Genomic DNA, 15219 nt, shown 5'->3' on the forward strand with positions numbered 1-15219 from the left:
CTTTGGAAAGGTAAGGCTTGCAGACGATAGAGCTCTTGATGTTACGGGCATGGGTGACATGGTGCTGAAGACGCCAGTCGGTTTCTGGACCTTGAAGGATGTCAGAGTTGTTCCAAGCTTGACGAAAAGTTTGATTTCTGTTAGGCAGTTGGATGAACAGGGACATCATGTGAAGTTCGGAAATGGGCAGTGGAAGGTCGTGAGGGGCAATCTTGTCATGGCTCGTGGAACAAAAAGAGGATCGTTGTATATTGTCGGATTACCGTCTGAGGGAGTGACCGTCCCAGTTCAGAAGAAAAACAAAGTCCGGTTCACAGAATCTCGTGGGCAGAAGAAGGTTGTCTTTGCAAGAAAGAAACCCAGAGCCACAGGTCAGATTCAGGATGAACGAGCAAGGAAAGGTTCAGGAAGACCAGTCAGAGGCGTTTGTGGCAGTGGGAGCACCGGCCGTGCTTCAGCCAAGGCTCCTAGAAGACAGTGGGTCAAGAGAACCAGTATTCCAGCTGTTGATACGTCTCCAGAAAATTTCTTGCTGAGTATGGAGAGTGTTTGTTCTCAGGGAGTTCTAGGATCCGGCAGTTCGTGTCTCAAGTGGGAGCCGGTAGGGACCGAGGACGAGTCAAGGGCAGTTTCAGCCGTGACTGATGTGTTGAAGCTTCGGGGAGCTTCAACGGGCCTTTCAGTTGACTGATGAGAAGGCCGCTGTAGCAGGAGAGAGTTGAAAAAGATTACTAGACATACAAGTGTTCTAAGTGGATGACAGTTGAAATTCTTCAAGCCTCCAAGTGGGAGATTGTTGGGCTTTGTGGAGGCTTGTGAGCCGGCCCGACCCATTACTGAAACCCTAGGTTAACCATTTGGCTTTCCTATAAATATGATCCTTGTATTTGTAATTCCAGAGTAGCACAAGTGAAATAAAAATCCTCCTGTTACAGTCGTGGAGTAGGGAAACCGAACCACGTTAAATTCTTGTGTGTCCCGTTTGTGTTCCGTTTCTCTTTTCTCTAGATTATTTGTGTGTGTTGTGTGTTTAATTCCCAACAGCATGATGGGGACAATTGAAAGTCAGGAGAAGCATTAGAACTTTTACCTGCAGCTATATTGTTTTTTTTTTTAAAATGAATCAAGCCAACCATTAAACTATTGTGAGGAATGTATTTAATGATTATGCCACAATAATTTGGAATATCAAGAATTACACCATATCCCTATTTCATAAACTCAAAGGACTCCTCTTTTATGCAGTAAGGAGATCGATGGGGCAGTATAGAGAGAGGAAGAGGTACTAACATGTGGTGTTCATTGACCTAGAAAAAACTTGCGATAAAGTCCCAAAGGAGATTCTTATGGGGTTGTTTGGAGGGCAGAGGCTCAAGGTGTACATGAAGCTTACATTATGGCAATTAAGGATATGTACAATGAAGCAAAGACCCGACTGAGGACTATGGAAGGAGGTTTAGATCACTTCCCCATCGTGATGGTATTGCACTAGGGATGAGCTCTTAAATCATTTCTATTTGCCTTAATGATGGACTTTCTAACACGATGCATACAACGAGAAGTGCCATAGTGTATGTTATTTGCAAATGACACAGTTTTGATTGACGAGTCGTGCGATAGCACTAAAAGATATGTTGAAGGTTTGGAAACAAACACTGAATATAAAGGGTTCAAGTAGGCGGACTAAGACAAAATACTTAAAGTGCAAGTCCACTAATATAACCCACATGGAAAATGTGGAAGTTAGAATTGACACTTAATTCATCCCCAAGAAGGAAAGTTTCAAGTATATGGGATGAATAATCCAATGGGACGGGGAGATAGATGATGACGTTACACATTGTATTGGAACAGGATGGATGAAATGGAAGCTTGCATCTAGTGTCTTGTGAATGTGTCACCAAACCTTAAAATAACTTTAATTTAGTGGTGGTCAGACCAGATATGTTGTATGGACTATGGAGAGTGTTAGCCAGTCAAGAACTCACAAGTCCAAAAGATGAGAGTAGAAGAATTGAGGATGTTGAGATGGATGTGTGGGCATACAAAAAGAGAGTATTAGGAATGAAGCTATTTGGGGCAAGGTAGGAGTGGCCCATGTTGGAATGCAGTAAAGTCAGACAGTAAAGAACAAATACGAAAACCTAAATATTGACAAGTAACTTTACGTGGAAACCTCCTTGCTCAAGGGAGGAAAACCACGATCTGTTCTCAACAGGACTTTTCAAACCACTTTCACTAATCTTCAACAACCAAAAGTAAATGTCAGTTAACAAAAGAGATTAGCCTGCTGATCTCCCCACTAAGTAATACTCCTTATCACTTAGCTGAGCCTGAGTAGATACAACACTGCTCTCAAAAGTAAAAGCCTAAGTTACCCGTAACCCAAACCCTTACAATGATTCACCCAAGGTTGAAACGTTTCTATCACAGTTAAAACGAATTCTACGATTTAAGAACAATTACAAGTAAACAAAATACAGCAAACACAAAAAGCAATGGAAGCACTTGTATCGGTTTCCTTGTTGTTCTCGAGGCTTGAATTTCTCTCTTTAAATGAACGAATGAATTTTGTTTTTATTTGTTTGATATATACCAAGAAAAGTTATTACCTATCAAACAAACAACCTGGTCGTCGCTAATTGGTGAAGTACTCTGCTACTTCACCAACTTTCCTGACGCAGACAGCTTTTACAGCTGTCCAGCACTTTGAAGCCTGGACGAGTTTCATACTCTGCAAAGGACCAGATCCCAGAAGATCATCAAAACATCTAAGAGCATAAACACTTATCAATTTCCACCGTTTTGATGATGACATACAACCTACATAACTCCTCACGTGAGTATACAATCATTCATTCATATAGCCATAAACAGTAAGCATTATTCATATGGCCAATGAACTCTCCTTCACTATATCAAGTCTCTTTGTTGAGTTGAGCAGAGTTTTTCCTTGAAGATGGCTTTCACTTTGTAAGCTTATGGATTTTCAGAGAAGAGAAAATCCAAATTTAGTTTGTCAAATCTTGAGTTTGTGTTATGTGTTAAGAGATTATATCAAATACACACAAACTCCTTGGGACCGCCCATTGGCTGAGAGCCTGCCATTCTGGAAGGACGTGCATCTACCACATCAGAAGTGGCAACTTTTCTGACAGCTGTCTTGTCGTCCTTTCACATACAGAGTCTTGCAGGGACCAGGTCCCTTGCAAACTTCTTTATGAATTCTTGAAAGGCTTGTTGGCTGACTTTTTTCTTTGAATGAATGTATTTAATATGGTGTTTTTCATGTTAAAAATATCAAACATAAAGAGTTATTATCCATTGGACAAACACCCTCGTCCATTCTGATTGGTGTAGTACGCTGACGCCTGATGTACCGTGGTTTCACAATACTTTCAATGCCTTTTCCTTAAGTTTAGTGTGTCTAAGGCCTTTTTGTATTGATTTTTGATGTAGTTTTCTATTTATTCTCGGGAAATCTGTCCAAAGGAGAATGCGGAGATTTTGAGCTGAAATTAAAGAAGTGACCACCTACGGACCCCACGACGGTCCGTCGTGACTGTGACGGTCCGTAGGGGTCAACCATCGTGAGAATATAATGGTTGTTGAAGGAAGTTGGGGAATTCTGACCAAGTGTGGGACTACGGAAGCTCACGACGGACCGTCATAGCCACGACGGTCCATCTTGCACATTCGTCAAGGCTAATAGAAAGTAGTCCCAGTACCCAACTTCAGAAGATTCTAAGTGTCGTGAAACGAAGTCCCTCGATGGACCGTCGTGCTTGAAATGGTACATCACACCTGTCCGTTGAGGGTAACAGAGAGTTGATGAAGAAAGCAGCAGAGATTTGTGCTTAAGTATGGAACGACGGAAGCCACGACGGTCCGTCGTAGTCACGATGGTCCATCATGAAGGTCGTCGACTCGGACACATTTTTGGCAGATTTTTCCTTGAATAGATTTCCCTCTTTTATTAGGTTTTGTTTTATTATAAATAGTTCGAAAAACCTTGTTTTTGGGGTTGGACCTTTGGATATTTTTCAGTTTTATTGTCTAAGTATTGAACTCTTGATTTTGGGATTTGATATTGCTTTTCCGGAATCGATCATTGTTTTTTTGTGATTTATTCAAGTAAATTTCTGGATTTTGTTCATTCTCATCAAAATAAGTGCATGAATTTTTATATTATCAATATGAATTGTGAGATTATTAGCATGGGTAACTAAACTCCATAACTAGGGTTGTGGGAACCATGGGTAAATAACAAGATAAAACCTAGCTAAAATAACAATTCTAGAATAGTGTCTTGCATATATTGATAATTCTTTCGCTAAGAAGTCTTTTTAACGGTGGCCAACGTTAGAACTCGCCTTATTGCTACTTGCCGGACCAAGGAGGTAGATAATACGAAAAGAATTATCAACATAGATTTAGTGTATACTATCTAATAGGCTAGTGTCGGTTGGTACGAGGTAACAACTTAGTCAAATATCAAATATGATGTTTTATATGAGGTAAAGATAAGGTTTAGTAAAGCAACACACTGTAGCCGGACCAAGGTGCGGAGTGAAATTCTCTAGATGCCAGACCAAGGATCTAACTTATCACTTTGCATGCAAGATACTAGGAAAGGATTGTTATGGCTAGAATTACCGAGTTAGGAGCCTATGGGGAACACTTGCGCCCTAGTTACTCTCATTACTTGATTAAAACTCCAATACTTGAACCTGTCACTTGTTTACTTTAATTTAGCTAATTGCTTCATTAATCAAAACCCCTTTTTTGTTATTTGTTTTCGAGAAATAATTGACTAAATAGAAGTAATAATAGAATAAAGTTAAGTCTGAACCATTTTCCTCGTGGGAACGATCCTAACCTCATTAGTTGGGTTCTTTACTTGATACTATCGCTTTTACTTCGTTTTGAGAAGTAAATTTGAGTGTATCAACGCCTCACCAACCTCTAACACGACAGCTTTACAGTTGTACCCCATCATAGATCTGGACGAGCGAACTCAGACAGAGACCAGGTCCCTTCATTTGTGAGGATCATCAAAACACCTATAATATAACAGCCCTTTTGGTAGACAAGATGAGGCAAGGCTGAGATGGTTTAGGCATGTGAAGAGAAGATGAGTAGATTCCCCAGTTAGGAGGTGTGAGAGGTTGGCTACTACGGCTATAAGCAGAGACAAAGGTAGACCAAAGAAGTTGTGAGGAAAGGTGATAAGACAAGACATGACTCACAATGACCTAGGAAATTACCCTAGATAGGAAGATATGGAGGTCGAGGATCATGGTAGAAGGTTAGTAGGTAGTCAAGCTTTGTTAAGTTCACTTGTCAATATATGTTGTTTCCTTTGCTTCATTTGTCGTATTATTTGTTGTTGCTACTTCTTCTCTTCTTAGTTGTTTTCAGCATGGCTTTTTCACTATTGTATATACTTTACATATTTGATTTGTGACATAATTACTCGAGTTGAGGATCTATCAAAAACAACATTTTTACCTTCACAAAAGGTAACGGTAAGGTTGTGTACACTCCACCCTCTTCAAACCTTGCTTGTGGAATTACACTGGTATATAACATGATTGTTTGTTTTTTCTCTTTCATTTGTTATTATAAAAGAGAACGAAAACGAAATTTCAAACAAAACATACCAATAACATGTTGAAGTACAATATACAAAAAGAAAGAGAAATTCATAATCAAGGAAAAGAATAAAATGTTACCAAAGAAACGGTAACGTCTCAAGCCAACAAGAATGCCTTCCTCGAGAATTATATTGGCACAACTTGTATCTTCAACAAATTTTACAATCAGTACATTGTCATCTCCCAGGGCTCTCTGTAAGTGAGTCCTTACTGTGTTCAAGTATGGACCCTTGATAATTCAAAGCCAAATAATTTGAATAATGTCAAACCAAGAACTAGGAAATATAATTCTTAAAGAATACAAGGAGACGCAAATTAAAAACTATCATATTTTATGCCACACCGAAATCCTAATGCCAAAATTGATGGTCATTGAATGTCTAAAATCTCTTAAAGCTGAAAACAAATAAGATAAAGGTATTTTCTCACAAGTAAAAATAAGAAAAATATTATTACTAGAGAACAATGTATAAAGAAATGAACTTTGCTAGAGTAATATTTCTCTTTTTTATTTCTATGCTCAGTATGCAAAAGTTCTTCAAAGGCTGGTAATACTCCCTCTAACACTTACTGGAAAAGAGGATTCAGATGTCAGAAGGTAAGGTATGCAATGTAAATGATCCATGAAAAGAGTAACCACAGATTGACAATACGAACCTTGAAGGTACAGTATCCGTTCTGCTTAATGTGGCAATAGTAGATATGTGTCTTTCTGCAATTCCAGTCTAAGTACTGCAATGACGAAGAAGATCTGTAAAACAAGGTGCTCAGCATCACCTGAGACATACTTAGGCTAAGGGTACTCCACAAAATAGATTAAAGAATAAGCAGATACAGTACATATCTTTCCGCACTACCTTCACCACAGGTACAACTTATGTGTGTTGTCTCTACCAATTAGCAAGTGGGAACCAGAAGAAGAAAATAGAGAGAGAGAGAGAGAGAGGAAGACAGAAACCCATGTTTGAATAATTAAGTATTACTTGTGGTACATGTTTTCACTAATAAAGCCATGCAAATTAACAATTCCATTAGATGTGCATTTTGGCTCTAACTAGATTGACCTGGAATATAGGTCATTAAGCAACAATCTCCTCCTTCCATTTATTGACCTACCTTTTAATCTTTTGGGCTATCTCAAATACTATGACCTACCTAGAGTGTTAAAATGATACTGCAAAAATAACATCACGGGATTATAAAGATGCATACACAATAACCGATACCAGCGAATCAAAACACTTAAAAAGACAGATATGTTTTTCTATCATTCTGTTCCTGCACCAAAAGTAATAAATTTTGTAAGCATCTGTTCTTCACAAATGATATACTCCCTCTGTTGCAATTTGTTTGTTTGATATTGACTTGACACGGAGTTTAAGAAAGTGAAGAACGGCTTTTGAATATTGTGGTCTTGAAAGGAATATGTTGAATTTACCAAAATGTCCTTCAATCTTATGGTCTTAAAAAGGCTATGTGGAAAGTTAAAATTAAATAGTTGTCAAAAAAGGAAAGAGGTCTTAAACATGCTATGTCAAAGCCACACTTTCACACTTCTTTATATGATTATATTACTTACACTCTAAGTTATACAAGTACCATAGTTTCTTTCCAAAGGATCTTCATGATCCAGACACCCATTGGCATGAAAATGTCGAGGGAAGTGATGAAGGACCCAACTAACATACCTTATTCTACACTTCTACAATTAAAAAAAAAACATGGCACCACATGTTCCTCAACAAATATTAACAATTAATATCATTGGCATATTAAAGGTTGCCGAAATGTTTTGATCCTTTATTTTTCAAAAAAAACTTTGGTATGTACTCTTTATTGTACTCTTCAAAACACAAAAGTCAGAGTATGGCTCCCCACTTTCTTCAGCATGTTCTATACAACTTTATCTTTTAGCTTTCTTTTAATAATCATGTAAGATTATAAGAAGGCAACCAAATCAGGATAAAATAAGTTGATAACAGAGTAGTTATCAAATATATAAAACCATAAAAATAAATCCATACTGAAAAGATGCACTTGAGAAATGACAAAAAAAAAAAAAAGATTGGAGGTGAGAAACACTTTATGCTTGAGTTATTAGAAAAAGAATCGCCTTCGAGGGGAGGTGATGTACCTTTGATCTATCTGACACAGCATAACATGCTTTTCCAAAAGCATTCCAAATTTCTGATTCAAAATCAGTCATGGAAAGATTATTCTTTCTTACAATATCATCAGCAATTTGAGGGGATATAACATCTTCCAACTTGTTGCTGCCAACAGCAGAGATTCAAGTCACATACAATTAGAAAGTTATTCAAGTAAGGGTAATAGAGGACTAACCATCCAATGTAGCTCAGTACCAAAAACAATTTTCTAAATTCGAGTTCATTGAGGATCATCAACTGTTGGCTGACATAAGGTGAGGTTCTTCTACTGTTAGATTCAGGCTCCTCGCAAAATGATAACTGGCGAGCAACTTTCTGAGGGCTTGCACAGGCCAAGAAGCCCATCTCAAGCTTTGATTTAGAAGAACTTTCACCTTGTACACGTTTACCCTCTAAGCATATATAGAAAGTACAAACATATAGTAAGAAATATAGTAAGAAGGGGGTTCGGCTAAAGCTTATAAGCTGGTCAAACAGACTTTGTTAGCTTACTACGTGTTTGGTAAACACCCGAGCCTTCATAATTTATACACTTTTAAATTTATAATTTTTTTCAAATACTCTTAAGAATGTTTTTGTCATTTTAACAACAAAACAAATTATTTATACAGTGTTTTTGACCAAAATTACCCTTAGACTATACCTCAAGCTTATATTATATCCTTAAAATATCATAGCATCCTTCAAGTATTTAAAATTGAATAATTTTCATCCTTTTATTTGAAGTCATCAGAAAACTAACAAATCTCACAATAATCAAGTCACACTTTCGTAATTATTATTCGTAGATAAGCCGAAATTTCTATTGTATACTTTTTCGGTAATTGAGTTTAGCATTACACAAATTCTTTTAATTTGATAGTTTATTTCATTTATTTTTTCATGTAATTTGATATTAAAAATATTATTAGTTGAAATATGTTTTTTCTCAATTGAATATGCTAGAAGCACCGTTTGTTGGAGACTTTCACTTCTAATAATGTAGAATGAAACTCAAACGCAAGAGATAGTCAATATTTTGATCACTTCAATATCATATTGGCCCAAAAATCTATTAATCTAAATACAATTTGGCTATGAAAAAGGTAAAAGATAATTAAATTTCACCTTCTTCATGTTCTTCATGTTACTAAATGAGAAAAAAAAACAAATCATGTATCCTCACATCTTCCAAACATTTTTTGTTTCCATAAGCAATAGTGTCTAAAAACTTAAATATATTTTCACGAACTTCTTATAGTAAGTAATGATATTATGGATGAAAACTTTTATTGATAATTACATAAATTATTCATGTTTTGTTTAGGGTGTGTTTGGTAGAAAACATTTTTTGAAAAATATTTTTCGATTTTCTCATGTTTATATGGATAAAATATTTCCCAAATCAACTCATTCTTATTTATTTTTTCTTCTAAGAAACATTTAGTTTATTTTAAAAAATATTCTCAATTGCAATTCAAAAATTATATTCTACTCTTTAGTAAAAATAAAAGATAATTTTTTTAAAAATATTTTTTTCATAAATCAAACATTTGAAAAAATATTTTTATATTCACCCACCAAACATTGAAAAATAAGTCAAAAATATACATGTTTTTTCTGGCTAAACACACCTTCAAAATACTTGAAAGATAGGTTTTGTGTTATTTTTAGAATGTAATTTAAGTTTTTGGCGAAAGACTTTGTGTACGCAAACATTATAAGAAAAAGGAATTAAAATTAGGGGAAAGGAAAATAGTACCTGGAGATGGAAAGAGAAGAGGGGAAGAAGAGCGTTTGAGTAGACTATTGAAGGGGCTAGAGGAAGAGGAGAGACAATCCGGGTAGCGATCAATCATGTAAACAAGAAAAGCAGAGAGACTCTTCTTGATAGGACGACGTGATATTATTTTGAGCATTTCTAATGACCCTTTTTCACCAATAGAGCTCAGCCTCCTTCTAATGCCAGTACACGGTGGTTTCTGCCCCTGCTCCTTGCAGATTCTCTCAAGCATCGTCTCTACAGAATATGGTAAAGGTGCATCCAGTATACACGAAGGAACATCAATTTCTTCAATAAATGGGTCACCCATTTTTCCTATATATACTTGAACAAACCAGCAAAAAAAGAGTGATCACACTTTTAAACAAAAAATCATTTAATTTCCCGGTTTTTAAGACATTGGTAAAGAAAGTGGAAAAAAGATATTAAATTCTTCATACTTTTTCTTTTGTCTTGTCAACTTTGTTAAAGAAGAAAATTACATAATGAGTTTTGGGAGAAAAACAAAACTAGTGCGGTAGTAGTAACTACACTCTTGCATGTTAAATGCCGTACAAGTGAAGTAATACTTTTTGACCGAAACGCTCTGAGGATAGGTTTAAGGGAATCGTGTCAAAAACATGTTTAAATTGTTTTTAATATATTTTAGATTTAAATTATTATTTATTAATTTGAAAAATGTAGATATATTTTTAGATATTGTCTTGATTTTTTTACTTTATTTAAATTTACTTTTTTCCTAAAAAATTAAAGTATTAACTATTTGAACTATTTCTGGCCAAATATAATTCTTTTTCATATTGGATTTATTATTTCTTTATATAAACATATCGAATTTATAAATAGAAGATTCATCTTCTCATACTAAGAATACAATATATGTGTTTAAAGGATCGTTTGATAGATTGTATAAGAATAATATAAAATAAGGTGCATTAATAATGTTTGATAGATTGTATAAGAATAATACAAAATAAGGTGCATTAATAATGTTTGCATTAGTAGTGCTTTCATTAATAATGATTGCACAAGTTATGCAAGCATTATATTTTGTACACAGTTTGGTTTGATATATTAGAAATAACAAATCTTGTTAATTTTATTTAAAAATATATGTTTACAAAAATATCTTTCACACTTTATTTATTTTTACACTTCTTTTACAACAATATTTGTTGTTAAAACATCATTTACTCTTCTTTTTTTTTCTTTTTCAAAACTATATTAAATAGTTGTGCTATTCGAGTAAAAATATTTTTATGAAAAGTTGACAAACAATTTTCTTATCAATTTATTGCCACAATAGTAAATAATTTTATTAAACTACGTTGAAATTAGATTATTTTTTAAAAAAAATAAAAAAAACCTTAAGAGGCTATAAAATCTATGAAGACACAAACAAATTAAAAGATATTGAAAAACATATTAAAAGAAAAATAAAACATATGACAAGAAACAAAATGAAAAGAATAAAAAATGTTAGGAAATGTTTTTAAAAAGGTTTTGAGGATAGTTTTGTAATTTTTTAATCTAATGCAAGTGTTAAATGTTGTGTATTACTAATATCTAGAATTACTTGGTATTAGTCATATACAACTTAATACACAGTAGAGTGTATAAGTAATGAAAGCATTAGTTATACATGACAAGAAAAAGTGTACCAAATAAGGTACTACTAATACACACCTGATACATGCATTATATTTCCTAATACACTCTTATGAGAAATTTGATTATCTTAATAGTTAATATTTTTCTTTTATATTAGTGTTCTTATAATAGTATTATGTTTTTAATATAATTTTTGTCATCTAATTTAGGGAAACTTACATAAATATGTTATATTAAAAAAAATATTAACTATTTATAGCAATAACATTTTCTTTAATACATTTATACTACAATTTTACTATATATTACAAAGAACAATTTATTGTTCACCTATAAAACAAATTTTATTGATGGACAATATATTTATCACACATTTAAATTCACGTATAATACAATGTGTCAGTTTCTTACCGAACAAACATAATATACTTAAAATAACAATTATAATACATATATATTGCATACATAATTCACTTTTAATACAAACTGCAGATCGAATATACTATTGTTACGCATTGCTATAAATGATAATAAAAAAAATATTAATAAAATTAGTAATTATTTATTGAAAGGCACTCATCCAAATAAATATTCCTCTAATTTATCAATATTTTGATATGCAATTATAAATTTCCGCATAACGCCATGATCACTTTCGAACCCAAAATGTTTAATATACTCTTTTATTTATAAAAATCTTTATCACACAGAATTTACATAGATAAAATATTTTACTGTGATAAAAATTAAACAAGCTGTTAGAATTAGCTAAACGGTAGATTAAAGTATTTGTATTCATATTCTCTCTATATATATATTCTCACTTTACTCCACCACCTCTTTCCACAAAACCCCATCCTTTTATTTTTCTAAATTTTCTTTGTAAAATATTTTTGAAAAATTCAGACTTCACCCCTCTTCTCTTTACTAAAAAAAAATTGATGTTATTTTTATTAAAAATAAAATATCCACTCCATCCCTATCAACCCTTTGAACCTAATTATTTTTTAAAATTTTCTTATTTTATGTTAGATATATACATATATTTTAGGAAATATTTTTTCTACTTATGTTTCGAATATAACATAAATAAAAAGATTATTTTTATGAATGAAAAATAATTGTAAAAAAAAATTAAAAATTGAGGGGAATATGATGGAAGGAAGTGATGGAATGGGATGAGAAAAATATTTTACATTTTATTTTTAAAAAAATTGGGGAAGGGAAGAATAACAATACTTTAATTTTTAACTTTAACTAATACTGATAATTTATTTTTTTTCCTCATGGTGGAATGTCTTATCCATATAGAGTGTGATACGATAATTTTTTTTAAATAAAAGAGATATTGTATTACACACATCATGATGAGAGTATCGTGAAATCACTCATTAGTCCATGATACTATAAGAGTTATATATTTTATGGTATTACTAAGGTTTTTTGTTCAGAAATTACTCATTAGTCAATGATATTGTAAGAGTATATGTATATTGTTGTGGTATCATAATTTCCGAATAAAAAACCTTAATGATATCAATACAGTATATATATCGATTTATTATCAATTAAAATAATTGTCACTCTTAATGATACTAATACAATATATGATCTAAGCGAAGTTATCAACCTTGATGATATCAATACAAGTATAATACTGATTTTATATCAGTTAAGCGAAATTAATTAAGGGTATATAGTGTATTTATTTAATAGGATATGAATATAAAAGGGTGTATGTCTGTAACTATTTTATTTTTATAGGATATTTGTTTAGTTTCCCCAAAATTATTTTATATGTCATGTAAATATGGACTTCACAATAAACTAAAATTTAAAAGATCTCCTTCTTAATTTATAATAATTTCGACATGACAAATAAATTATCTTATTTGTCAATATAAATATGAATCTCACAAATTAAACTTTTATATTTTTAAACCGTATCGCCCCCATATAAATTCCATTTATACCCACGTTGCTTCAATTTTCAGTTTCTACACTATGAGCTACTGCTCGTAAAAGATTTTATTTTTTTTAATTTATTGTTTACTTTAGTTGGATACTCCAATCTCCGTATTCATATATGTTGATATAAGTAAACGAGTAATAATGATATATACACCAAAACAAAATACAAGTAATAATGTGCAATTTCTCTTTCCAATTCCCTAATGTGATTTATAGAGTTCCATTAGATTTATGTTGCTAGCTAGTTGTAATGTGATTGTGATATGTCTGGAGCTTTAATGATTTTGGATTTCATACCGAAAATTGATATATATTTTTCGTTTGTGATTGGAAACAAAGAACCAGATTACTGAAGGATAAAGTGATTTACTTCTTTAAAAAAATATTTATATGATTCGTGTAATTTATATAGCATAAAAATAATTTATTTTGGTATATTAAATTTATTATAATAATAAATGTAGTTGGATATTTTTTTAGATAAATATCTTAAGTTGAGTGATTTTTTTATGTATAAAACAAAGTTAAATGACTTTGTTAGATCATTTCTCATAGTTCAATGACCTCTTAAGATATAAACTCATTAACTTTGTGTATTAATAATATCTTATTTTGTGGTCGTTTGATAGAATATATGATAAAAATGTTAAATATTGGGTCGTTTGGTAGTATGTAAAAAAAATATAGAGTGTATTCGTAATGTTTGTATCAATTATGTTTGCATTAATTATACATACATTATTTTTTGTGCATTGTTTGGTTTGTATGTTAAAAAAGGCGAAATGGTCTCGTAGACCCTTATATTTGTATCGATTTGTATTTTGGATCCTTCTACTTACCTATTTGTCATCTGGACCCTTAAATTTAATAAAACACAATTATCAAACTCCTCTAATCATTGATCAAGCTTATGTGTCTTTAAAATGGCTGGTTGGCAAACGTGTGTGATTTCAGCACCTCAAGGCAAGTGAGTACTATATCTCAGTTTTGAAAATATTAGTGAAAGAATAAAATAATAAAAAATTAAAAATTAATTAAAAAGTCTCCATCTTCTTCACCCACCTAACCTTCATTGCAACCATCTCCATGTCTGACCCCTTCTTTCCATACTCTTGTAATTATTGTCTTGAAGAGATCTTGGCACTGAAACCTCCTTGAGTCCATTGGTTCGCCGACAAAGGGAGAGGTCGATGGTGACAATGCTCGTCGAAGACAACTGATTCGTTGTAGAGTGAGAGAGACGGTGCTAGTAAGTTGAGGGGAGAATGTTGCGGGTGAGAGTTGGAGGATCTAGTTACTATAGCAAAAAGATTTTCGGTGAGATCTGGTGGTGTGGTGACAGATTAGGTTCGTAGTTTTGTGAAGGTTGAAGGAGGAGGGAAGCTTCTCGAGCGCTATATTCATCATCTTTATCTTCTTCATCATTTGACCGATGAAGATTAACCCAGTAAAAAGGAGAATAAGAAATGCAACAAGGAAAAGAATCTTGGGGGAAGCCTAACGACAAAGCCATAGGAGTGCGACCAGAAAATCAAACCCTTACATATGACAACAATTGTCAACAAAAAGTAAAGAGAATAACCCAAATTTGGAGATCCAATCATCAAGTGAAATGATTTTTGATTGTTTTAGGGAAAATACACAAGTAACCCCCCCAAATCTATGCCCAAAATCACACTTATACTATAGTAAGGTCCTATTACCCGTTGACCTTATTGTATAAATAACTTTCTACCCCTCTTCGGCTTATGTGGCACTATCTTGTGGGCCCAGGGCGTATTGACATTTTTTCCAAGCTAGTGCCACGTAGGCCGAAAGGGGTAGAAAATTATTTATAAAATAACTTCAGGAGGGTAATAGGACCTTAGTATAGTATAAATGTGTCTCTGAAATTTCAGGCATAGGTTGAGGGGATACTTATGCCTTATCTCATTGTTTTAAAGTGGGAATGAGGAGAAGATGTAGGAGTTTCAAAATTTTATTTTAAGGAATAAATATAAATTTAATTGTTTTACTTTTTATTAAATAATTTTGGTTAGTAAATTTTAAA

General features: G+C 32.9%; 1 protein-coding gene across 1 annotated transcript in view; it reads right to left on the reverse strand.

The window, feature by feature from the left end:
- The window catches only part of LOC107021779 (probable RNA-dependent RNA polymerase 3), a 29583-nt gene extending 19686 nt beyond the window's left edge, over nucleotides 1-9897 (reverse strand). Inside the window, 5 exon segments of the mRNA XM_015222485.1 lie at nucleotides 5736-5886; nucleotides 6315-6389; nucleotides 7792-7930; nucleotides 8001-8217; nucleotides 9567-9897. Coding sequence (XP_015077971.1) covers nucleotides 5736-5886; nucleotides 6315-6389; nucleotides 7792-7930; nucleotides 8001-8217; nucleotides 9567-9897 — 913 coding nt within the window.
- Between the last annotated feature and the right edge of the window lie 5322 nt (nucleotides 9898-15219).

This window comes from Solanum pennellii, chromosome 6 (assembly GCF_001406875.1).
Source record: "Solanum pennellii chromosome 6, SPENNV200".
Lineage (NCBI taxonomy): Eukaryota > Viridiplantae > Streptophyta > Magnoliopsida > Solanales > Solanaceae > Solanum > Solanum pennellii.